We start from the raw sequence: 23,643 nt of genomic DNA, 5'->3' as shown, positions 1-23,643 counted from the left end.
CGAGTTTTGTGGCTGAGTGAATGAAGTAGCATTGAGTTCCCTACAGGACGTGCAAGTTCCTCAAAGGCATAAGGCAGCAGGGTCTTTCCTCCCTGACGCTTCTCTCTTCTCCTCTTGCACCTCTTTGAGCTGTTTGAAGCCCTGAGGAGAGGGAAGAGGGGCAAAAAGAAGATTAAAGTCTGAGGGGCTGGGGAAAGGAATAGTGGGTGCTCAGAGCACAACCTGTGGCTGCTTCCGAACCCAAATCCCACCCTTTCTCCATCAGCAGTGGCTGATCCCAGGGCTGGGAGAGCCAGAGGCCTCTGCCACATCCCAGTCTGCTGTGGAACTGAGTGTCTCTGTGTGGGATACTAATCCTGACCAGCATCAATTTCCCAGCAGAGGGAAAAGGAAGTTTGAGTACCTGTTCAGCCCCTAGAAATACTCTCCGAGGACTAAGGTGTGCAGTCCCTATTTTTAACAGCTTGTAAATTCAAGGCAAGGTGAACTCACATGAAGATCCAGTAGCAGCATAAAAGAGAGATAAACCATGTGCTTGGAGGGCAGTTACACAGTTTGATTCTGCTGGACTGTGTTTGTGCTGTACAGACCAGGTTAGACCAAACACATGGCAAATGTGTAGGTAGAGACTGGATTTTTGTTTGCACGTTGGGTGTCTGGCCTTGCTTCTGCCCCCGATCCCTTTTGCACAAGGGTGAAGTACTGTGATCCTGCCACTTGCTGTGCTGACTCCTCCTGTGGCAGGGGGATCTGCAGGAGAGAGGGAAGCAGTATTGCCTGTGTGGCTTTATATAGCCTGGGTCAGCACCCAGATACAGACCCAAGTGATGAAACAACAGTGTGCAAATATTATGCAAACAGCAAACTCCTGGCGGATCTTGTTGATCATTAAGTGCCAAAATCCTAATACAGACTGGTAGGCAGCAACCCTTGTTTGCTTTTCTGCACCCAGGCATCTAATGGTCGCTGAGCTCTGCTCTTGACTGTTTGCAGCTCTTTGCTCTGTCCATTTACTCACCCAACTCTGGGAAATGCGGAGCAGGAGCTGGGGTCCCAGGCTGATCTGAGCCCTGTGCGAGGCAGACCTGCAGTGGATGCAGAGAGAAACTCTCACTGGCTGCGAGGCAGCTTGGGACCCAGGTGTAGGGAAGGCACCAGCGAGAGCTGGCTCTTCACAGGGACAGGGGGTGTGTTCCCATTGTGCCTGTTCTGGTTTGCTCCTGTCAAACCTCTTCTCATTATTCTCGCCTTGAGCTGTCTCAGGCCCGAAGGCAAAGTGCTACAGAAGGCTCTGTGGGCTTTCCCCTGAGAGTCGTGGGGTCCTTGGAGAGTGGCTGTTCAAGGGAAGCACTGCAGTGGGCTGAATCCAGGCTGTTTCAGGCTGCACAGCTCTGAGCTAATCTCCCAGAGGCAGAGACATTACTCACCAATCAGGAATGTGTCTGTATTTTTCCTAATGAGAACAAAACATTTTATCCCTGTTCATTAGCAGAGAGTTAGCTGTGTACAGTTGCTATGCCAACAGACTCCTCTCCTCCACAGACAGAGGGGTGTCCTCCATGCCATGGTTAGAAGGGTGAACGGGAAGGCTGGTTCTGGTACAAAAAAGATCCCATTGTTTTCCCAGGGTTGCCTGGACTTTGTGCAGCTGGCCAGGCCTTGCCTTCTCAGGGGGAAGGGAACCACAGCGGGAGTCAAGTGCAACAGAGATTTAATTTATTGGAAAAATAGTCTTTGCATTTCACGCTATGTTGTTTTTTCCAGCTTGAGGCACACTCTTCAATAAGAGAAATGAAGGTGTCTCAACATTCCCAAGAGCCCAGATGGTAAGCAAAATGCACCGGGAGTCAACACTGGGACGCCCATGGACTGCTGCAGCCCCGCGGGCTCCTCCATGTTCCTGATCCTCCCGGTTTGTGTGGACAGTGTCATGCTGGGCAGCCTCTTGATGCTGCTGCGGTACGAACCCACCTGAGGAACTGCCACCTGGGGTTAGCTGGACGAGTTCATCAGGCACGTGGTCTTCTGGAAAGAGTGAGTGGCTGTACGTGAGAATGTGCGCTGTTCCCTTGGCAAAGGGAATGTTCCCTTTACGCAGGGAAATCCTATGAAGGACGAAGGGCATCTCTTCAACAGAAGCTCTGTTCTGTAGAGTTCTGCTGTAAACAAATGTATTTACTCCAGACATTACCTGTTTGCCTGTCATTTTTGTCTGTGTCTTGATCTTCCCCCCCCTCCCAGCTGCACCTCAGCTTTCTTGAGGGACTGATTGGGATTTGTGGGTTGCAGTGGTGCCAAAGTCAGGCCACTGTACACCTTTTGCTAGAGTCTTCTTGGCACCTCTGGTGCTGCACTTGAAATGTAACAAATAACTTTAAAACTTCGAATTTTCTGTGCAAGCGAATGAATTTAACCTGCAGGCAGAAATAACAAAATAAAACCGTGACTTTCTGATGGTGATCTATAACTGGAAATGGGTCAGTGAGTGTTGCCAAATGTGAAGGCAGACTCCTGGAGCAGGAGTGAAGTTCATCTCTGTCAGTCACCACAGAGCATGATGAGCTGCTTTGTGCTGGCTGAGCTCTGTGGTGTTGACAGCTACAGACCCTTGAAGAAATGTCTCCCTGAAACTGAGTTCTCCTTTCATGCTGCTTCCTGTTAAACAGGATAGTTACAACTCCTATGTCAGTTTGCCTGGTGAAGCGCTCTGTAAGTGAATGTGTGGAATTTGAATGTGGGAATTTGAATATCAAATGTAGGGTGGTACACCAGAGATCCCAGACAGAATGAGCTGCTGGAGATCTGCAGATCTGCATGAACTTCTGGCTGGGAAGTGAAACCCTGGCACCTGGATACAAGGAGCTGATTTAGATGAGTCACTGACTTTTGCACTGGAGAGATGAGTATCACTGGGAGTACAGGAGCCCTTCATCAGAAGGATGTCTGTTTGTTGGACTTGCAGCTATAGCAGCAGGAGGGATCAGCAGAAATAAAAACAGTGAACAAAGCCAGACAGCAACCCCCAGCCCAGCCCTCTCTGCGTGTGCAGCCCATGTGGTTTCAGTTTGGTAGTAGACCTTGACTGAACTCCTAGATGACAAAGAGTAAGTTTTCATAAAACCTCTTTCAATCTGGAGCATCCAAGAATAAATTCCAAGTACATATAACACTTGTACAAAGATTGGTGAGTCTGGTTTCCTCAGCTTTGCATTGCTCTGGGTGGTTCCAGTAAAACCACTAAATCAAAGCTGTTTGAAATAGGGAATGAGTAAGTACTTGAGATGACTTGAATTCAGGCCAGTCTCTTCTGGATCCATCCTTTCAGGGTACATAAAAAATAAGACTGTAAGGAGGACAGAGGTCTGTATGTTGTATTCTTTGAGATATCGAGCTGATTCTGTCCAGATCCTATTGAAAAAGTGCTCCAGCAGCAGTGCACTAGAGGACATGGTTTTTAGTACCTTTAAATGTGAAAGATCATGTCTGGACAAACTAACTTCTGAGAAGTGAGTTACGGTTATTATCTGAGTCGTGCTCTACTTCATTCCTGTGCAGCCGGAGTAGCAGCTCGGTGTTACCTAGGAGAGTGTTACTTGTTCCCTCCTCGCCTCTTCCCTGCCTTTTAAACTGTGCAGGGGCTGGCTTTTTGTCCCATTTTCTGTGCACCACCACTTTTTAAGAGTCAAGGTGAACCTACAACTGCTGTGCTTGTGTGCAAGGCAAGAATTGTTCAGGAGAACCCTCACCTCTGCGAGGAGGAAGGCACGTTGCTCCAGACCAGGATGATGGATTTGGCTGTAGAAGTTTCTTACTCCTTGCTTCCTGTGACTGGCAAGCAATTCTGTGTAGTGTATAGTGTGCTCTCTGCAGGCTGGTCAGACCTGAGGCCATGTGCTTCCTTCACATGTGATGTGAGGCCTCTGCATTGCTACCTCCAGCTCCACTTCCTAATGAGTATTGCAGTGAAAGATCACTCCAAATGGCACTGGGGTCTTACAGCTTGTTGTTTTGGGAGTTCTCTTTCAGAAATGTCTCCCAATACATGTTCTTTTAAAGTAGGTGTACATGATCTATTTGTTTAATGATTTAACCTTATTACAACTGGATTCTTTTTTTGGTGGTATCTGATCATCTCTCAGTGGAAAAATTATACAGACCTACAAGTATTGACAGGTAAAGAATCAAAGTTCCAAATCGGTTTCTACGTTTTGCCTCTGAAAGCAACTCAGAAACTTGTAGAACCTTGAGAGAAGGACCAGTTATAGACTGTTCATGGGATGAGGTGTTCCTTCTAATCCTTAGAGTATGGTTCAAAGCCCTAAATTGTGAAGTGGGTTTATATTTTTAAAAAGCTGTTGGCACCGAGTACTGTAAGTCTAGGTAACACATTTGCCCTCTCTGGTATTCTGTTGGGTTTTAATGGCCTTGCTTCTTCTTTTTTAGTTCCAGTTATACTTCTATATCTCTGCATCTTTGAAAAAATGCTTGTTTGACTCTTAGTAGTGAAACTGGCAGCGGATAGAGAAAAGCCAGATATTTCAGCCTGACAGGAAAGTTTAGATTGCTTAGTGAGCTAAGCATGTATAAATAACAAAGTTCTATATCTGATAATCAAGAATGTGGGAAGCAATTAGGATCACTGCATTTGTGAAAGAAAACACTCAGGGTTTTGAGGGAGTCATGATAAAAACAATGCCCAAACCCAAATATTCTCATATGACTCTGCAGGAGAACCAGATCTGGTAAGGATATTGTTGTTTCAAGTAGTGTCAGGAAATCACAGAATACTATGCCCATACTGGAGTAAAAAGTTGATGGATTGAAATGCTCAGAAAGAACATGGGACAGACTAAAGTTCTGGCACACAACCTTGTCAGGAGGGCTCCATCCTTCATCAGGGCAGGCTAATTCAAGGATAAGGTAATTTGTATTTTCAAAGAACTAACAAAGAGAGGAGATTTTTGGTAAATACACTCTATTCTGGAGGAATAAGTGTGCAGCTGAATGCTGAGGCTTAAAAGTAAACTTGCTTTTGAGCAAACTCAGTTTAAGAAGTCAGGCTGAATATTTTAACAGAGATTTACCTCACTAGCAATTCACTATAGAAGTTGGGAATCCCTGCTGTATTTGATTATTATCACAGTAGCTTCTCCAGCTCTTATGGAAGTTGAGTTTTCTATAGCTTTAGGAAAACCATTGCCATGCTAAGAAAGGTATCTTCAGTTTTTAGAAATGGAACAGCAGCTGCAGTGATCAGAGATGAGGGTTACTTTCCATTCAAAGAACAGAATAAATGGGGATTCTTCCACCTGAAAAGCAAATTAGTGACATTCCCTTCAAGTCCTGAATGGCATGGAAAGGTTAGAGGGGGGGCAACCTTTTTTTTCCTTTTTCATTACAAGTATGAATAGGTGTTGCATGGAGCCAGTAAGAAGTAAGCTTAAAAGCAAATAATGACTTAGTCCTTGATGTGTGCAGTTAACCTGGGAAGCCACAGGATGTTGTGAATGCCAAACATCTGTGTGTATTTGAGGACACGGAGCAGGTCTATAGAAGAAGGAACTATTGAGGGTTAGTAAATGCATGGAAAGCACCTTTATCCCAAGAAGACCCTGAGCTGCACATTGTGGAAGCCTGGGAGAGTATTCAGAGAGGTAAAGTGCTACTATGTGCTTACTTCATTCTTGTGTTTCAGGGCAGAGCCAAGCAACTGCAACTTGGTTTGTCAGCATAGAGCGGGACGGGGAATACAAATAAGACTGGTAAAAAAGAGACTGGCACAGCTTGTGTTCTAGATTGGTTCTGTGATGCTTGTCATGTACAGCATGCACCTCTTGCTTCCTGAAGGCACTGCCTGTGGGCTGTTGGAGTCTGCAGACTGTTGACTTGAGTTTGAAGAGAGGTGGAGAGTGTATTTCTGGAAACTATGCAGGTAGGAAGGGTGGTGTGGAGATGAATATTCTAAGCAGAGAAGCTGACTTTTCCCCCTTTCTCTGTGGCATATGCTGTTCCTATGGGATAGTACATGTTTTACTGAGGTACAGAGACTGTCTTACTGCTGATAGACTGAATCTTACTTGTGTGAATTTCCCCCCCCTTATGGGGTGTTTCTGGCCCTGTAATGGACTGTAACTTAATTTGAGCTAAAATGGGTGATAAGCCGATGCAGTACAGTGCAACCTCTGTTCCAAAGCATTTTTGAACTAAAAATGTCATGGCCTACGTGAGGTTCCTACTCTTCAGAAGTACTCAAAACATTGGTCTTATTTTAGGTCCTGTCTAAACATTTAAAAATAACTTGAAAACAGGGCTCACTTCTATATACTTCACCCCTGAAAGTCTGGGCTTGCACCTGGTTTTAGATGCTTACCCAAATCTGCAGAGGGCACAGTACAAAACAGCCCTTAGTTGTTCCTTTGAACTTTTAATTTCAGAAGGAAGGGTCTCTGTCATTTTGTCCCTAGAGACATGGTCTCTGCTGTTAGGCAGTATCCTGTTGGTTTTTTTGGGGTTTTTTTTAAACTTTCTGTTGACTAACTTTGCTGCTGTAGTCCTTGGGGAGCAGCTATGGAAAGCTGACCGGTAGCAGAACTAGGATGACGTATATTCTTGTAGGAATGCTCTTATGACTGAAAACTGAGTTGATATACTTTGGGAAACTATAGTCCCTTTCCAAAGATACAGAAACTATCTTGTCTGCACCTCGTATTCTGTAGTGAAAGTTACTCCATGGGGTGGCTGAGATTGAGTGCTCAGATTACAGCTGAGTAGTACGGACAGGCCAGAGAAAAGCCAGGTGGAGTCCAGGGAGGATTAGGACAAGGGTCATGCTGGGGAAGACTGGCATCAGGTGGAGTGGACTGAAGTTCCCTTCCTGCTGATCATCATTGTGATGTGTTGCACCTATTTAGTCAGCTGTTTGATGCAGGGGGAAATTTCTATCCCAAACCCTACATCTCATCATTGCAGAGTAGCAAGGGGCTCACTTGTTATACCGTTTGCAGAATATCCTTCCTGTTTTACTCACAATTTCTCAATTATTGTTTTCATCAGTAGCTTTGCTCAAGCAGTGATTCTCTCTCAGCTTGTTCCTGTGTGTGCTGGACCTGTCTGCCATTCTCCAGATAGTCTGTCCAGATTAGATTTAGTTTGAACCCATCTTTAGCCAGTATGATCTTTTCTATTCCTAGCTGATCCGTGATTTTAACTAGTGTATTTCCCACTAAGCCCTGAGAAGATTTAAATTAAAACTTTTTTATGAGGGTAACTTGTGCCAGCCCCACTGTGGCCTCCTGGGTTGACATCAGGTGGCTGATGTTCAGTTTGGTCCGTGTATAAGTCTGAAGAGTGCTGTCTGAGCCACGCTTTTGTGGGGTTTGGATTAGTTTTCTATGTGTGGCAGAGTAGAACAGTTTCCTTTCCCAGAGGAACCCACAGTCCCTGCCATATGTGTGGAGCTTAAAATGACAGAGGAAGGGTGTCTGAAACTGGGACAATCTGCAAACAGAACTGTGCTGACCACAGGCTATGGTTTATCCCAGCACAGATGTGCATATTTTGCCTTGTTTCTTTAACAGATCTCTGCTCTGTCTAGCTGTTTCTTCCAGCAGAAGAGCAGCCACTCAGATGCAAAACTCAGTGCTATTCCTAACAAACTACTGTAAATCTGGTTTTCCTGTCTCCTGGGCACTTTTTTGCCCAGGGGTGACCCTGGCAAGGCAGCATTCTCTTGAAAAGCCAACAGTCAGCCAGTCATACTGGCTGAAATTCCTGCTTGTTGCAGTTTGCATTTCAGACTAGCACTGCAGACCTGTTCAGTGCATCTCTGCAGCCCTGGGGTGAAGGTCTGGGCTTCCCTGGAAGGGGAAGGGATGAGCCAGTCAGTCCTGCCCAGCCAGTGGTATAAGACTGTGCAGGTGGGGTGGTAGCAAACAGATGGAGAGGAGTCTCAACCAAAAAGTCTTTAAAATTCATGGCTCCCATGAACTGGTAGCTGGTTCTGAACCTTTGTGCCTTTAGGACAGTACCAAAAAAGCTTTTGCAGCCCTGAACAGGATGAGTAGCTCTAATGGTTTGCCAGAAAATTAGGATCTCCTCAATCCGAGAAAACAGAAATTCATGTTGCAAAGCCACTTGATGGCATTAAAATTTATTTTGTCTTCCTATAAAATTCCTTGTTCTGGGTAAGGTGTGGCTAAATGTGTGCCTGTTAACAAAGTGACCAGAGAACTCTTGTTCCACATGGTTTATTTCTGCACCCAGCCTGTTCAGGCTTCTGCAGTAGTGCAGTGGGAGCTGTTGTGTTTTATATGTTATGTAGCCATGAAGCTTCCCAAGCTTGGGAAGGTCCCCAGGCTTTCTGAACAGCATGAGATGTTGCTGTCTGTTATTGGCCTTGTGAAAGCCTTGGCATTACTTTGCAGAGGTGGAAGAAAATGTCTGGCCACCTCCACTTGGATCATTATCTAGCAGACCTCTGTAACTTAACTGCCAGACTATTGAACCTAGTAGTTCATAGCTGATGACTGAGAACCTTCCAGGCTTAGGCACTAATTCATGGAAGATTAATTGATCAAAGTGTCACTTCAGATACTGCTTTAACATGACTTGAGTAATATCAGATAGAATACACCCGATCTTGGTTTGAAGGCAAACCACAAGCAGATTGTGGTAGTGATGTAGAGTTGTGTTGATTTTGCTGTCTCTCCTGGGTGGGAGGGCATCGGTGCTACTGATGTGGCTGCATTGCATTAAACATATTTGCATGTTACTGCCTGTATTCATGGCTGTAGCCAGAACTGCTGACAGACTTGGAGTGATAAGGGAAGACTCTGCTGTCAGGCTGTGTTCTCCAGAAGATTACTGGGAAGAGCAGAAAAGTGAATTTTATTTGAAATGGAGGAAAACTACAGGGAGAAGAATTCCTTCCTGTCCACCAAGGGCATATTAGTTCTTTACAGAGCTGTTGTGGTGCTAAAATATAAGATTTAAGGGGTGTCAAGGAAATTGCTTTAACAGAACAGAGCACCCTGCACTGTTCAATGTCTGCAGAGTGAAAGGATTTATTCAAATCAGGCTCCAGTGTTTAACATTTCTCATTTGCATCTTGACAACTGGATGGTGGAGCTCGGGATGTGGTCCCTGTGTGTCTGCCTGTGGTCTGTACCACTGCTGGCATGAACTCCTTCTGTGGTTGATCTCTGTTCTCCCTTTCACTGTGCAATCCTGCAGGGCTGCTGCTGGCATGGAGACCATGGGGTTTCCTCTGGGGGTGCAAATGTAGGACTGGTGCTGTTTCACAGGACGTTTGAAGCTCCTCTCCTCTCTTGCTAGGTTACTCCGAGGCCAGACTGGATGCAAAAGAACTTGACTTGGGAGTGTGGCCTTTGCCTCTGGGACGTGAGAGCTTGGTTAGGGGTCACGGTCCTGTCCTCTGGGAAGCATGTGCTGGTTGCAGAGGTCTCTCGCCCTTCTGGAGGGAAATATGCCAAGGGAAATAGACTCCAAGGCAGAAGCGATTACATTGAGATCGTGTGCTGTCCTGGCTCTTTCTGTACAAAGCAGTTGGGCATTTCTGCTTTACAGAAAACAGCACAGAACAGCTATAGAAGTGCATAGAAGCATTCTGGCTTTCATAGCCCATGGAGCCAAAGCTGGGAACAGGAGGATCCTGGCTGAGGCTGGGGAGAGGTGCCCCTAATGATAGGGAGGGCAGTGTGGTTGGGAAGGTGTGCCTTGTTTGAGGTGGAGGCCGGTAAAATATGAATCACATCTGTTTGAAGTAGTGATGAAACCCCAGATGAAGGTTTTCTGTAATACCTGGCCAAATCGTCTGGCGTGCTCCAGCTCTGCTTTCTCCCCGGTTAGAACGGACGGTCCTGACCTACTTTTAGCAGTGGTGGTTCTGCTGAAGGCTTGGCTGTACCGACAGCACACACGTTATCTGCTGTGTTCAGTCAGCATCTGAGTGAGGAGTTTCCATCACACATTTGGCAGACAGGGAAGAGCTGTTCCTGGAAGAGGGGCTGTTGGTGCGTTAAACTCGATTCTGCCACTTCTGTGCACCGTGGCTCCGGCCTTGGCTTTGGTTTCCCATGGTGTGCATCAACTTTTGTGCTGTGCTGTCAGGATTCACTGAGATGGTATCTAAATGTTAATATGAGAGAGACTGCCTTTAGAAATAGCCAGTGAGGTTAGGCTTCCAGCCTCCTAAATATGCGATTAGGCAGGGCTAGAGTTACATTCTTAATATTTAAAAATAAATAAAGTCTATAAATGTACCATAAAATAGATGTTTAAATAGAAATGTCATCCTGGGGCAAATTGCAAAGCTCTGTGTAGCTCAGTATCCTGCCTTTGACAAGATCCAGAAGCAGATGTTTAATGAGGGCTGTAAGAAACAGGGCATGTATAATGTGGTAGGTTTGGTTTGGTTTTTTTCATTCTCCCCCCCACTCCATTTGCCTCCCAGCTTATGGCCATCATCAGTTTAGGGCCCTGCTTGTCCAGGAGTTGTATCTCATCATCTGATTGTGACCATATCTATTCTCCATTAATTTATATAATCCCTCTTCTAACTTGTTTATGTTTCTGGTCTCCATGACATCCTGCAGCAGTGAGCTGCTACAATTTAATTATGCATTTTAAGTGTTATTTGAAATATTCTACATCCAGTGACGATAGCCTTGAACTGGTTTAGGAAAGTTGTCTGTAACTTTGGTGAGTGCTCTCATTTTTCTGCATTGTAGGAGGTGGTAGTCGATTATTCCATGTTTTTCATCTTGACATTGTGTCGTGTTTCAGATCTCTTTGACTTTTGAAGTCCTGCTCTGCTAAATCTCTCCTTATATAGAAGCTGATCTGTGCTTTTGGTCATCTTTGTCGTCCCTTTTGTCTTTCTGTCTCCTTTTTCAGATGTGAGAACCAGAACTGCCTTCAGCATTCAACAACATAACGGGGATATGTGTTTTCTCTCCTAATTGCTCCAAAGGCTGTATTTGCCTTTTTGCTTGATACTAAATACTGAACCAAGCTACCAAGTTTCAAAAGTTTCTCTGAGTGATAACAGCTAATTTGGATCCTGTTGTGTTTATGTAATTAAAGTATTTCTGGTTGGTTTTGGTATTTATTGGCATTTAAGATATTATGTAGTTACTTAAAAATGCCTGACTTCTGTTACTCTTTGCAGTCTTTTCTGAATTTCATTGCGACAAAGAATTTTCCTAATAATAAAATTTGCCACTTCTAGACATATTGGTCTCCTTGGATCTTATGGGAACATATTGAACAGTGCAGGTTGCAGAATAAATTTGTGGCAGATCTCACTGATAACCTTCATCTGACAGGAAAACTCTTTATCTCCTGTCTTTTAACTACTTATTAAATCACGATGGAGACTGTAAGTTTCATTTCACAGTTACTTAACTTTTTTTTTTTTCCCAAGAGCCTTAGTTTTTTAAAAATCAGTTTAGTTCATATTAAACAGATTCAAATCCATCTCTTGGGTCTCAGTTAACCAGAAATGGGAAATCTACTCTTGGGATTTCCTGGGTGCTGCAGGGGCTTCTCTCTGCTCCAAATTTTAGTCTTGTATTTTGATCAGCAGTTGGGTTCTTGAACTTCTGTGAGCAGATTTGTTTCTACAGGGAGTGATGGGCTCAGGTTTATGTAGATTTGCGTAGAAACAGAGAATTTGCTCAGCAGGATGAAGTGGATGGGTAACCTCAGTGAGCTGTGCTTTCCCAGCAGGGTTCTATTACAACTGGATTAAACCTATCTAGGCTCTCTGGATATGCTCTACCCATTAAAGGCTAGAGAATGGGATTTTTTTTTTTTTTCCCCAGACCACTTGTCTGGGAGAATATTTAAGTCGCTGATGGTATTGGACTGGATGCAGACTTGACGTGTGATGTGGCAGCCAGAAGAGCAGGAGGTTGTTGGGTGGGTAAATGGAGAGCTGGTGGGTCGAGCTGGGGAAAGTAACGTTTGCTGTGTGTGCAGCATTAGAAAGCTGAAGGGATGGCCTGTCCAGGTCAGGTGCTGACAGAAGAGAATGCTCATCCAGGTCAGGTACCTAAAAAAAAAATAAAATTCTGACAAACCAGCATGAGCTCAGAGAGCTACGAGATAAATTAAGTATTTCTGACTGAAGAAGCTCAGACCACTTAATGTGCCCATCCAAAGGATTACACGTGCTGCAGTCTGTGATTCGGGAATGCTCAAAGCTGGCAGGATGTATAAGGGAAGGATTGCCTTATGCTTGTCTGCCCTTAGACTGCTTCTTAGGCATCTATTATTGTCTGCTGCTGGAGCCAGGGTTTCTGTGTAGGTGGACCTCTGTCAGAGTTAGAATAGCTGTCTTTATCTTCTTGCCCAAGGAGGATTAAGCAGAAGGATTAGTTTTCAAATTCTTCATGCAAAAAAGTGACTAGAAGCTTCTTTGACTTAGAAGATTTTGTGACAAGCAAAGTTAGACAAAATGACAAGGCATTTTACTTGAGGTAAAAAACCCTCGGGGATAAACTTGCTGGGTTAAGGTGGCAGTTTCTGTAATTTAGGAGCCCTAAGAAAAAAAATCCTGCTGTCAGTAGGAGACTTTAGGCAGGAGCTCGTGGGCTAGGACAAGAGATGGTTAGTGGCGTTCTCTGGTTTGATTACGCAGAAAGTTGGAGCAGATCCTAAAGGACTCTAATCCTCAAATGTCTAACACTGGCTGAACGTTATCCTTTGGCTGTGTTGTGATGCTGAGAAGCTAATAGCTGGCTTGATTTCCACTTCTAAAAATGCACATACACCACGGTGTGTGAGTTCACATTGTGTTAGTGCTTGAGAGGATGGTAAAGTGAAAAGTCAACCCTCGGTTTACATTGACAGAGTATTTATGAAGAAAGCTTCTTTAACAGCAAGCAGCTTGTGGTTGCTTTATATTCCTTGTAAATGTTTGTGTAGTTTGTCTTGGTTTATAAAAAGTTCACTATTTAACACTGTATTAATCATTAACTCTTCATTAACCAGTTGTACTGGAAACTTAAACTAGTGTTTATAACACATTTTCTTCTGTTCAAGGGTAAAGTTTGGCTGTGCTAGAGCTGTTTAGAGGAAATTACTGTCCACTACCATCAGTTAATTCCAGTATGGCTAAAATTAATTATTAGGTGGCCCCGGAGGGGCTTTCTACAATTTGCACAGAAACTTTATACCGTTTTTCCAAAGAAGAGTGCATGAGCATCATTGTAGTGGCTACAGTATCACAGAGTTGACAATATTTTGTGCAGTATTGGTTTAGTATAACTTCAACTCGCATCCAGATAAGTACCTTGTAGTGGTCAGCAGAAATTATCAAGCGTTTTGAAAACATAATTTTCCCAAGTTTCCCATTATTTATCTAATAATGCCATTAATTCTGCAGTACAGAATTTCTGCCAGCTTTCCTTGCCATTTCAGATTTGATAGTTTATCTTTAAAGATTTCAGGGGTTTTTTTATAAGTTTTGACATCATCTCTGGTGTTACTCACATCTGGTGTAACAGAGCTCCCTTGTCTGTGCCAGTCATGCTCTGACAGGATGGCTTGGACTTGGGATTCTCCTTGGGGTCAATTTTACTTGGAAAACAGAGGTTTGTGTTCATCTCTGCCGGAGCTGCTCACTGCAAATGTTCTTAAACAACAGAGCAGGGAACTGGCCTGGTAGTAGTAAATAAGATTCAAAAAAAAGATTTATTTATTTAAGGGGAATGCCATCTTTCACAGCAGAAAACAGCAAGTCTCTGTTGAGCATATGAAGCTTAGAAAGGAGCTGTAATTCAGGGCTTTTGTGCAGAGAACACAGCAGTGGTCGTCTTCCTGCTGCTGGGCCATCTGAATGTGCTGGAGCACAGGGGTCGTCGTGCAGCTGGAAGAATGGTGCTTTTAATTTTTAAATCTTTCAGTGCTCTCACTGCAGGTTGGCTCTGCAAATGATACAGTGGAAATTGCAGGTGGAAATTTCAGCGACCTACTTTTTTTCGGAGGATAATTCTGCTGGATTTGGTGTCAAGTGTGAAATCTAGACTAGAACTTGGAACATTAACTGACCTCTCCATGTTTGGGGGATAAAGTGGGGTATTAGGCAAATAATCTGTGAGGATTGAAATAATCTTTATGTGTTGATATGTGTTAAAATATGTCCAAATCAGTTCTGGGTTCATTTCCTTAATAAATATGTAAAGTCTCTGAGGTCAGAGAGGTAAAAATAGTGCTACATAAAACATGGTCCTACTTCAAATTCCAGGTAACAAAATAGTGCCATTTCTTCAACGTTACTGATTGTTGTTTTGTGGATGTGATATAAATATTCTGTGGCAGAACTGACTAATCCTCTAGCCCTTCTGTTGTCATCCAGATTAAATAAATGAAACTCAGAAGTATCATTTGGATATTAATATTTTACAGGGAGTTAGAGGCAATGTTCAGAGTATTGTCTGGAGCATTTTCCTATTTAACGGGAATTCATCAAAAAAATGGAATATTTAAAAAGCATCTTTAAGCCTTGGCAACTGCATTCAGAATTAATTAAAGGCTACACACTTTTAGTGCAATCTGTCTGCAACAGCTGTGTTATACACTAGCAATGAGCACAGGAAGCAGAACGGTTCAGTAAATCCATAAAGAGCTCAGTAGTGTAGCTTGTCATGAAACCATCAGATTTAAATGTAGGTTATCCTCCTCCTTCCTGTCCTCCCAGAGAGGTTGTGATGGGCTTAACTGAAAGGCAAGCATAAAAAAAGGCAGTGATGCCTGTGCTTGAGAAACAACTGGGAAAACGGAATCAAAAGACACTGCTGGCTTTTCTTCTCTCAGTTTTCATGTAGGGTGCAAATCCTTCCGGCTGCTGCACGCTCCTGCTCGTTTCTAATGCGTGTTTGCTCACCTAGCAATAAATACAAGTTCATTTGCTAATGGCTCTTTAGCAAAGAGCAACAAAGGGCTCTATATTCAATGTTTATCCATTGTGCAGAGTGATTAGAACTAGCTTGCAGAACATGCTGTACTACCCTTTTGTTTTGTTTTCTCTGTTCTCCCAGAGTCATGAGGACTAGATGGCAGTTTCTTACCTGAAATACCTTTGAAGGCTAGCTCTTAACAAAGGGACTTTTAGGGGGATATTGGCGACTGAAAGAAGAGCAGCTACAGGTCAGACCTTTGACCACAGCAAGATCTGCTTTTGATTATGGTCTGCTGGAAGGAAGGGAGAGTTGCTTTTCCAATCTCTTTCCTGTACAGGTGCTCCAATAGGTAACATGCTTTCAGTGAAACATTAGGGATAGGTTTGAAGACAGATTGAAGACCTTGTAAGATCTGTGTTGCTGGAGTGGTGTCATGTGCTGGGTTTTGAGTTCTAGTATTGGTAGCATGTGTGTGTTAGTTCTGCACTGGCTGTTGTCAGTGGTGCCCTGTGGGGGACAGAGCAGAGTTGTGCAGTTTGCAGGCACAACCTCTAGCCAGAAAGCCACTATTTCAGGATTCATAAATCATGGAGACACATGCCGATTTTACTGTGTAGGTGCTGGCAGAAGAAGGTTGCATTAGCTTGAAAGAAGATTACAGATCCCTCAGAGTGGTGTAGTTTAATGAAGTCTTGTGATCCTCAGCTGCTTCCAGATCAAAGATTCTCTTCTCCATGTCAGTGTGGCTCTGTTCACAACATAGTCAAGCTCCTGCTGTTGGATGGCCATCAGCCTATTGTTTTGTTTGCAGGCTTTTTAAGCTTTGGAACTGAGGAGGCTCCAGACAGTTGCACAACAAGCCATCGTGACATCTGCATGAGGTATAGAGACAGTCGTGTGGTTAAGGAGTCCCTTAAATCAAGTTCTCTCCAATAGTAATGGTGAGGATGCATTACAAATAGTTCACATGTTGGAGCTGCTGCAAGATCTGCTCTGCTGATGTAAAACCTGCGGTGATGGAGTCAAGTTAGATCTCCTTCCTTCAGTCTGTGTGTTACTTACCCCTTTTCAGGCTTCCCAGGTAACATCTCCTGCCTGGTGAGGATTTCTCTCAGGTACTACAACATGCTCTCTTGCCACCATACAAGAGAGACTCCAAGGCTATCTTGAGGCTGTGTGCCAGCCTGGGTGAAGCCAAGTGTGTTCATAGCTCTGAAGTAGAAAGCACTAAGTGTCCATTATCAGGGCAAACAAAAGCCCCAGTGTGCACGTAGCCTAAACACGGCGCTGGTACGGTGTGAATCAGCGGCTGTGTGCTCCGGGGAAAGCTGCCAGCCCAGAGCCGGCATTCCTGCGCCCCGGTATATCCTGACAGCACTACCTACTTACCTACAAGAACCGTGTGAAGTGGAGCTTTTCCAGAGCTTCACAAAGCCTATATTTCATAAAGTGTTGTATTTATAATACCTTCCATCCGCTGGATTTCACAAGTAGACTAATCCTCTCAGCTGGTCTTTTGGTGGAGCAAAGATGCCAGTTTTACTGACAAAGGAACTGGAAAGCAGACTTTTGTGGTTTGGTGGGTTTTTTTTGTTTGTTTTTTTTGCAATAGCAGGGAAATAGGAGATGGATCTAGAGTGTTATGGCTATTGTTCTCAGCATTGCTACTGTGCTTTCTGCTCATTGTGTGCTGGATGTTGTGCAGAATGAGTGTACAGTTTGTGTGGTAAGAAGTTTCTGAGATAAATTGATTAAGTCCTGGAGTAAATGCTGGAGTAGTTTTCTCTTGAAATGCTGCAAATCTTTTCCACCTCTGTGCTTGAAGCACTTGTGGGCTAATAGCACTTTGAGCTTTCCAGGAAGACCCAAGAGGGATGATCCCATAGGAGGGAAGTGATGATAGTTTTCTTAACTTTTAACTACTAAGTTAACATCGCCCTTGAGGAGCTGAGTTGCCAAAATGAGCACAGCAGATTACAGGCCAGTTCTGGAGGAGATATTGCACTCATCAGCTCTTTGGAGCCTCTGACCCAGCTTGGCATCTGTGTGGCTCTTTGGAGCTTTGATACCCTGTCTGTGAGAGGGAGGAAGGAAAGGAAGGAAATAAATTCACAGCTGCATCACCACCTACTTCTCAATTTAAATGAGGTGGTACTCATAGTAAATTATTGAGTACTTGCAGCTGCTGCCCTTTCTCCATGGGGAAAGCATTAATCTAAATGTTGCAGGTACTTATTACCATATTTCCACCATGCTGTGGTGTTCCCCATGCTGTCCAGAGCAGTTGTCCCCATCCATGGCATGGCTTGGATGGGTCACAGTAGATTTCAAGAGAAGTTGATCTAAATATCCTCTGGAGAGGAGCAGAATAGGTCTAGTGCTTCCCTGGGTGTATCCAACACCCACCCCATCTGGACTTGCTTGCGCTTTGAGGCATGGGACAGGGAAGGAATGGAGCATTGTCCACAGAAGAGGCATGTTTAAATCACCTTTCACAGTACTGGGAGAGGTGCTATGTAGAGATGAGTGCCAGCAAGAGACTTCTACCCCAGAGACTGCTGAAACAAGTGAACAGGTCTTCCCCTCACCTGGGCATGCTGTGTAACTTCCCAAGGAAATGAGGGCCCACAGGGACTGCCTTGGCACGGCTTGGAGCAGACTTGTGGCCCCAGAGGGGAGGCTGGGAGGGCTATGACTGACCCTCTGGAGGTCTCATCCTGGCACCCACGTTCTGCTTGGGTGGGTCATGCTCAGTGGCAGAGATGGCATGGGAAGGCTTCCTCTGAAGCACTAGTGGAAAAGCCTTAGACCCACAAGAGGCTGTTGATATGCGTAAGTGATAACAAAGAGAGGGTTTAATTATGATATCTAGATCAAATACAGAGCAAAGGGCTTATTAGTTTGCTCTGAATTAGATCTCAGCTACAGTTTATTTAAACAATGGTCCTGCCGGTTTTGTTTGTCTTGGACAGCAGCTTGTTTTACTGTGGTGTTGCTCATTAATACTGTGTACAGTGTGCTGGCTCCTATGGAAATGTGGTCCTGTCCTGGAGAACTTCCAGTATAACATCACAGTTAAATTGTGCAGGAATCAAGTTAAACATGGCTTTTTCTGATATTACAAGAGAGTAGTGATCAGCTTCAATGTTGCATTACTTGCAGTATTGCAACTGCTTCTGAGAATACTGTGCCTGTCATCTTGGTGGGGAGATGATTGAGTTAAGTCTCTGATGCTTCTGCAAGCCCTTGGTGTTTCTGCAAATGTCCTCTGCTAGCTCTTCATGTTTAGCTCTGTTTTCTATAGTTATTCATGTTCTCTTTGCCCATCTCTCATAATGAGAGTGCTATTGAATGATTTTGAGTGTTAATCTTCACTTTTGGTTCCAAGGAGTTATAACAGCCCTTCCTCTCTTGCAGAGTGTTTACCATGCCTGTGGGAACGTTTCTCCTTCCTGTTCTCTGTTTCTTGGGAGCAGCAATTCCACGGGGACTGCAGTATGTCACGTTCTCACGCAACACTACAAAATTCCTCCACCTGTCCATGGACTTGGAATCTGGGACCATTTATTTGGGGGCCACCAACTTTCTCTTTCAGCTGACATCTGACCTGCTGATGGAGAACATGGTTCAGACTGGACCAGTTCTGGACAGTAAGGATTGCCTCCCCCCTGTCTCAAAGCTGGAGTGCCCCCAGGCACACCACACTGACAATCACAACAAGCTGCTGCTGGTGAATTCAGAGCAGAAGGAGCTCATCGTGTGTGGCAGCGTGCACCAGGGCATCTGCGAGAAGAGGAGCCTCGCGTCCATCGACCACGTCCTCTTCCGACCGGAGAGCCCTGGTGACACTCAGTATGTTGCTGCCAATGATCCCAATATCACCACTGTGGGACTCATAGCCTACTCCAAGGATGAGGTCCCCTTGCTGTTTGTGGGACGAGGGTACACGAGCCGAGGAGTGGGAGGAGGGATTCCCCCCATCACGACCCGAAATCTCAGGGCCCACGGAGGGGATGTTCAAGCAACAGACTCTCACTCCATTTTCTCCTATGAAGAAACAGCAAAACTGGCTGTGGGCCGGCTCTCCGAGTACAACCACCATTTCATTAAATCCTTCACTTACCGCTCGAGTGTCTATTTCCTCTTCTACCGGCGGGACCTCAAATCTCAGTCACGCGAGTACAAGACCTACATCTCGCGCATCTGCCTGGACGACTCTCATTACTACTCGTACGTGGAGCTACCTCTGCTCTGCCAGAGCAAAGCCAATACCTACAGCCTCCTGCAAGCAGCCTATGTCACCCGGCCAGGAAAAGACCTGGCCCAGGGGCAGCTGGACACCGAGGGAGAAGTGCTGTTTGCTGCCTTCTCTGCCTGGCAGGCGTCTTCTGGGAAACCGAGCGAGGAGTCTGCGCTCTGCGTCTATGCCATGGAGGAGGTGGATCGCCTGACCAACTGGACTAGGGATGTTTGCTACATGAGAGATGGGAAGTCAGAAGAAGGGACAGAAGTGGCATATATTGAATATGATGTCAGTTCCAACTGTGTCCAGCTGCCAGCGGTAAGTGGCTTTTCGCCTTTGAGTAGTCTGCAGTGTGTTCTTGTGTTGCTCTGTGTTCCTGAAGTCATCCTGCTTTTGCAGGTGGATGTTAAAATCTCTTTGGGTTAAAGACCTTAGGTTAAAGACCTTAGGGCTCAGTCTGTTTTGCCCCACATGGGCAGGATTCCTTGCAGAGGGACTGGGTATGGCAGTGGGAAGAGCATCTGGTGTGACCTGGCCCTGAGGCCTGTCTCATGGCAGTAGCAGACAGGAACACTGAAGCTGCAATTCAGGTTGTGCTTTATCTGTGTCATCTCCTGATCTGCACTTGAGGGAAGGAGAGGAATATGTGTATGTGTATCTGTCTGTTGGGAAGGGGATTTAAGGGCTGTGCTGGATTATAGTGAGGTGCAACTCACAACAGCTGCCTGCAAGGGCACCCAGGAACAAAAAGCAACATAAGCAGAACCAAGCGTCAGCACAGAGACATTCAAAGCCCAGCTGGACATGTGTCACCTGCTCTAGGTGACCCTGCTGTGGCAGGGGGTTGCACTTTGGATGATCTCCAAAGGTCCTTTCCAACCCTAACAGTTCTGTGATTCTGTGAAAATCCTGATTTCCTATAGACTGCTTTAGTCCTGCAGAATTTTTAGCCCAAGGAGGACCTTTTCCTAAGCTGTCTCTTCTTTGTCTCCAGAGCTGTAAGAGGTGATAATCCTTCTTCATCAACAAAGGCATGATGGGATGTTGCAGGATAAAAATGTGACCTAAAGTGGCTGTGACCCTGAATCCTCAGAGTCTGGCAGCCACACTGTCTGGTGCTGTGATATTGGGATGGTGATACAAACACAGGGCAGCAGCGTTCTCCTGGCTGCACTGTCCTGGCATGAGACTCTGTGGCTGTGAGCAGCTGTTTGCACCAAGGGCGTGGCTGGTCCTTAGCAGAGCAGTGTGTTATCTTGTGTCTCCTGTCTATGGAACAGGCTGTGCAGATAATTGCTTCTTCCCAGCCTTGTTGCTACAAAGAGGTACGACAGAGCTTTGGAAGTCTCTGAGGCTGGGTGTGTGGTTCAAAACCAGTCTTAAAATAATGGTTTTCCCTTCAGGTAGCTAAAGCTGACTGTAGAGTACTTGTGGGACAAAGGAAGGGTGAAGAACAGACTTGGAGCAGGATGAATGTAAGGTCAGGAGGAGTATGTAAGAGTTGGGAAGCAAGTGACTGCCCAGCTTGATGTCCTGCTTTCACTGTATTTCTTAGCCATGCCCTATGTGTCCTTTGCAGGGCCACATCGAAGGACTTGTCACAGGTGATTTTTAGGGCAGCTGGATGGAGTTGTCAAACCGGTGTGAGCACTTTAGAAAAATCTTTGATTCAAAATTACGTAGGGTTCCCCTGTACCATTTGATGCAGTGGGAAAGTGGGTGCACAGGGTAGGAGAAAAAGACCAGTGATTCCTGGTGCATGATCCCAGGCTTCCAGCTGCATGGTTTGGCCCATGGTGGGCTGACCAAAGCACGTTTTATTAACAAGTGTGTCCAATGATATGTAAATGTCCTAACAAACTCGATCCTTCACCATTCAGCACACAGTAGCGGTTGTCGTTCAGATTGTATCTAACAACCTGTAAGCGTCTGTGCCAGCTCCAGCCTGCTCCAGTCAGGGCTGAGTGGAAGCGGCTGTCAATGAACATTTTATGCAGGAACAGTTTTAACTCGTTTTCAATGGTGGCAGCTTGTGCTGGATGTAAGGATAATGCTAATTAATTTCACATTTTTCTGCCTTCAGACCAGCCTGTGCATAAGGTATGCCCTTTTCCCTACTTAACTCTGCCTCCAGATTTTAGCCCTTCAGGGGAGGCTAAGATTGAGTTTTACAGTTCAATATAACCTCTTCAACTGGAAAAAAAAAATTGCTTGTTTTTATAAGAATTTCAGAAGCTGTTCTTTTGTTCAGCTTGCTGGAGATCTGTTGTTAGTCGTGACATGCAGGAGACTGTGTAGATACTGTTTAGTGACTTGATAACTGGAAGTGTGAAACATGTTTCTGCAAGGCTTAGGAAGGCTGCATGTCTTCTGTGGGTGTAGTTTTCAAGGCATGTACCTTGTCCTTTTTCTTTCACTCCTCTTTATGCATAGATGTAGATTTGTCCTGTTGTTTCCTACCTGTGCAGGTAGGAAGCAAACACCAGAATTCACAGCAGCAGCTTCATCCAAACCTGCTGCGTCACATTAGAACACTGGATGGTCCTGAAGTGCATTTTCTGCAACGTTGCCAAGATGTTACTCACTGAAAGCAATTCAAACATCTTCTATGTAAATTTATATAAGTAATTTATATAGTTATCATCGTCTTAATCCCATAGAATGGAACAAGTTCCAGCTCTGGGCTGTGATTACCCTCACTGAGGCCACGGCCGGGCTGTGTGAGTGCAGGGAGAGCTTGCACAGGTCGTGTTGGTTTATGGTGGAAAAACGTGTGTGAGGTGACTTGCCCTTGGCATCACAAATAGGCAACAGCAGTGCTGAGCACAACTGGGGTAAAAATATTTCTGACTTGCGTGTGTGGGTTTTTTTGAGCAATGCTTGAAAAATTTGCCTCAGTAGTGAGGTCGTTACACTCCAGACCTTGTCTGAATTGATATAAATTGCAAAGTAGCTAGAATCCCACTGAAAATAATTACCTAATGCTTTGGAGCATGGAAATTTGGTGGTGGCCTGCTTCCTAATAAATCTTATAGGAACTAGACCACTGGAGAAATAGAAATCTCTTAAGTTACAAGAAGAAGATCGAAAGAAGCTTAAGAATCAAATGACAGAGCTGATAAGAAAAATATGTGTGTCACTAAAAATGAATGATAGCTTAGAGGATGATAAGAACTAAAAATCATTAAAAGTTATAACCTCCTCTGAGGTTTTAAGTTGGAGCCTTACACTGACTGTGCAGAAAATCACTGAATTAGTATTTGAAAGGAAAACAATAAAGCATCAGACTGAAAACAGTGGTAATGTAAACTGGGATGATTTGTTACATGGAACTGCTGTGTCAAGCTTTGCTTCCCTGATAACACAGCAATGCATTTGTGAAGGGAATAGAGCTCAGCAGGTTAAATGTATTTTTTCTGTGGGATTTCCACAGACCTTGTCAGAAGCTGCTGATCGCTTTTTGTTTCTCCAGGAAGCAGCCAAGTCTTTAAAACAAGCAAACAAGCAAAAAGCTCCAACCACAACACCACAAACAGGAAAAACAAAACAAACAAAAAAACCCCAGAGAAATGGGAGGAGAGGAGAGAAAGGGACAGGTTTTCCATGAGATGGGTGAGAGGTGATAAGCAGATGCCTCAGGAATGCCACGTTGTGCTGTTATCGCTGATTTCTGATGGGGGCAGCTCCACTGCCTGGTGCCGGATGGTACCGTGCAGCTGAGCACTGCCAAATGCAAAGCCACGGACATCAGACAGAAGGAATGTGTAACCCTGCTCACAAGGAGTCTAAATTCAGCCACGTTGCCTGAGGCAAGAGAGGGAGCTGGAGTAGGTGCAGACTGCTGGTTAACACTGCTGCTACACGCACAGCTTTGTAAGAGTAATTAGTAAGGGGCTGGACAGGTGAGTGAAAATGTTATCCATAAGGGATTTCACGGTGAAAATATCGTGTTTACACAGGCCACGTTGTTTGAAGACAAGCCACTGATCGATTAAAAAATGGTGTTTTAGATAATAATTGTTGGGTAAACAATCCTGCATTCAGACTCTAAAAGGATACTGTAAAATTATAATGGAATGAAACAAGGTGTCAAGAGAGATATAAAACAATAAAGGAACTATCCTAGGCAAGACTGAGTTTGTTACTTAGGAAACAGGTGAATCATCATGGAATATCTTCTCTCTACAGATGCAAATAGTAAATAAGTTGGCACTTTTCATTGTCTCTCCTTTAGAACACAGTAAGTGAAGGTTTGGTGGGACTGAGAGGGATCTAACAGGCACAGGAGGATGACTGTTTCTGCACAGTGCTGTGGAGTTAATGTTCAGAGGCCTCACAAGACTCAGAAGAATTGCAGTAGTGTGCAGTGATGACTTGTGTGTGCTCTGTGATTCCTAAGTGTAGTTAGTAAGCACTTTGGAGCAGGTTGTGTCCCACCCTGTGTTTGTAGTATGTCCTGGTGCTTTGGGATTCTGC

General features: G+C 44.7%; 1 protein-coding gene across 5 annotated transcripts in view; it reads left to right on the top strand.

Moving 5' to 3' along the window:
* PLXNB1 (plexin B1) overlaps positions 1-23,643 on the top strand; it is a 78,190-nt gene that overhangs the window by 19,811 nt on the left and 34,736 nt on the right. For 2 of the 5 annotated variants that reach the window (XM_050312906.1, XM_050312905.1), the window contains exons 2-3: positions 1,765-2,034; positions 18,342-19,485. In XM_050312906.1, the coding sequence (XP_050168863.1) occupies positions 18,352-19,485 (1,134 nt within the window). In that variant the 5' untranslated portion in view covers positions 1,765-2,034; positions 18,342-18,351. Of the gene's footprint in view, positions 1-1,764; positions 2,045-18,341; positions 19,486-23,643 lie in introns of all 5 variants that reach the window. The other 3 variants (XM_050312909.1, XM_050312907.1, XM_050312908.1) reach the window with 3 other exon arrangements.

Source organism: Myiozetetes cayanensis, unplaced genomic scaffold (genome assembly GCF_022539395.1).
Source record: "Myiozetetes cayanensis isolate MyiCay16 unplaced genomic scaffold, myiCay2020 scf18, whole genome shotgun sequence".
Taxonomy (NCBI): domain Eukaryota; kingdom Metazoa; phylum Chordata; class Aves; order Passeriformes; family Tyrannidae; genus Myiozetetes; species Myiozetetes cayanensis.
This window is presented reverse-complemented; position numbering and strand designations above follow the sequence as displayed.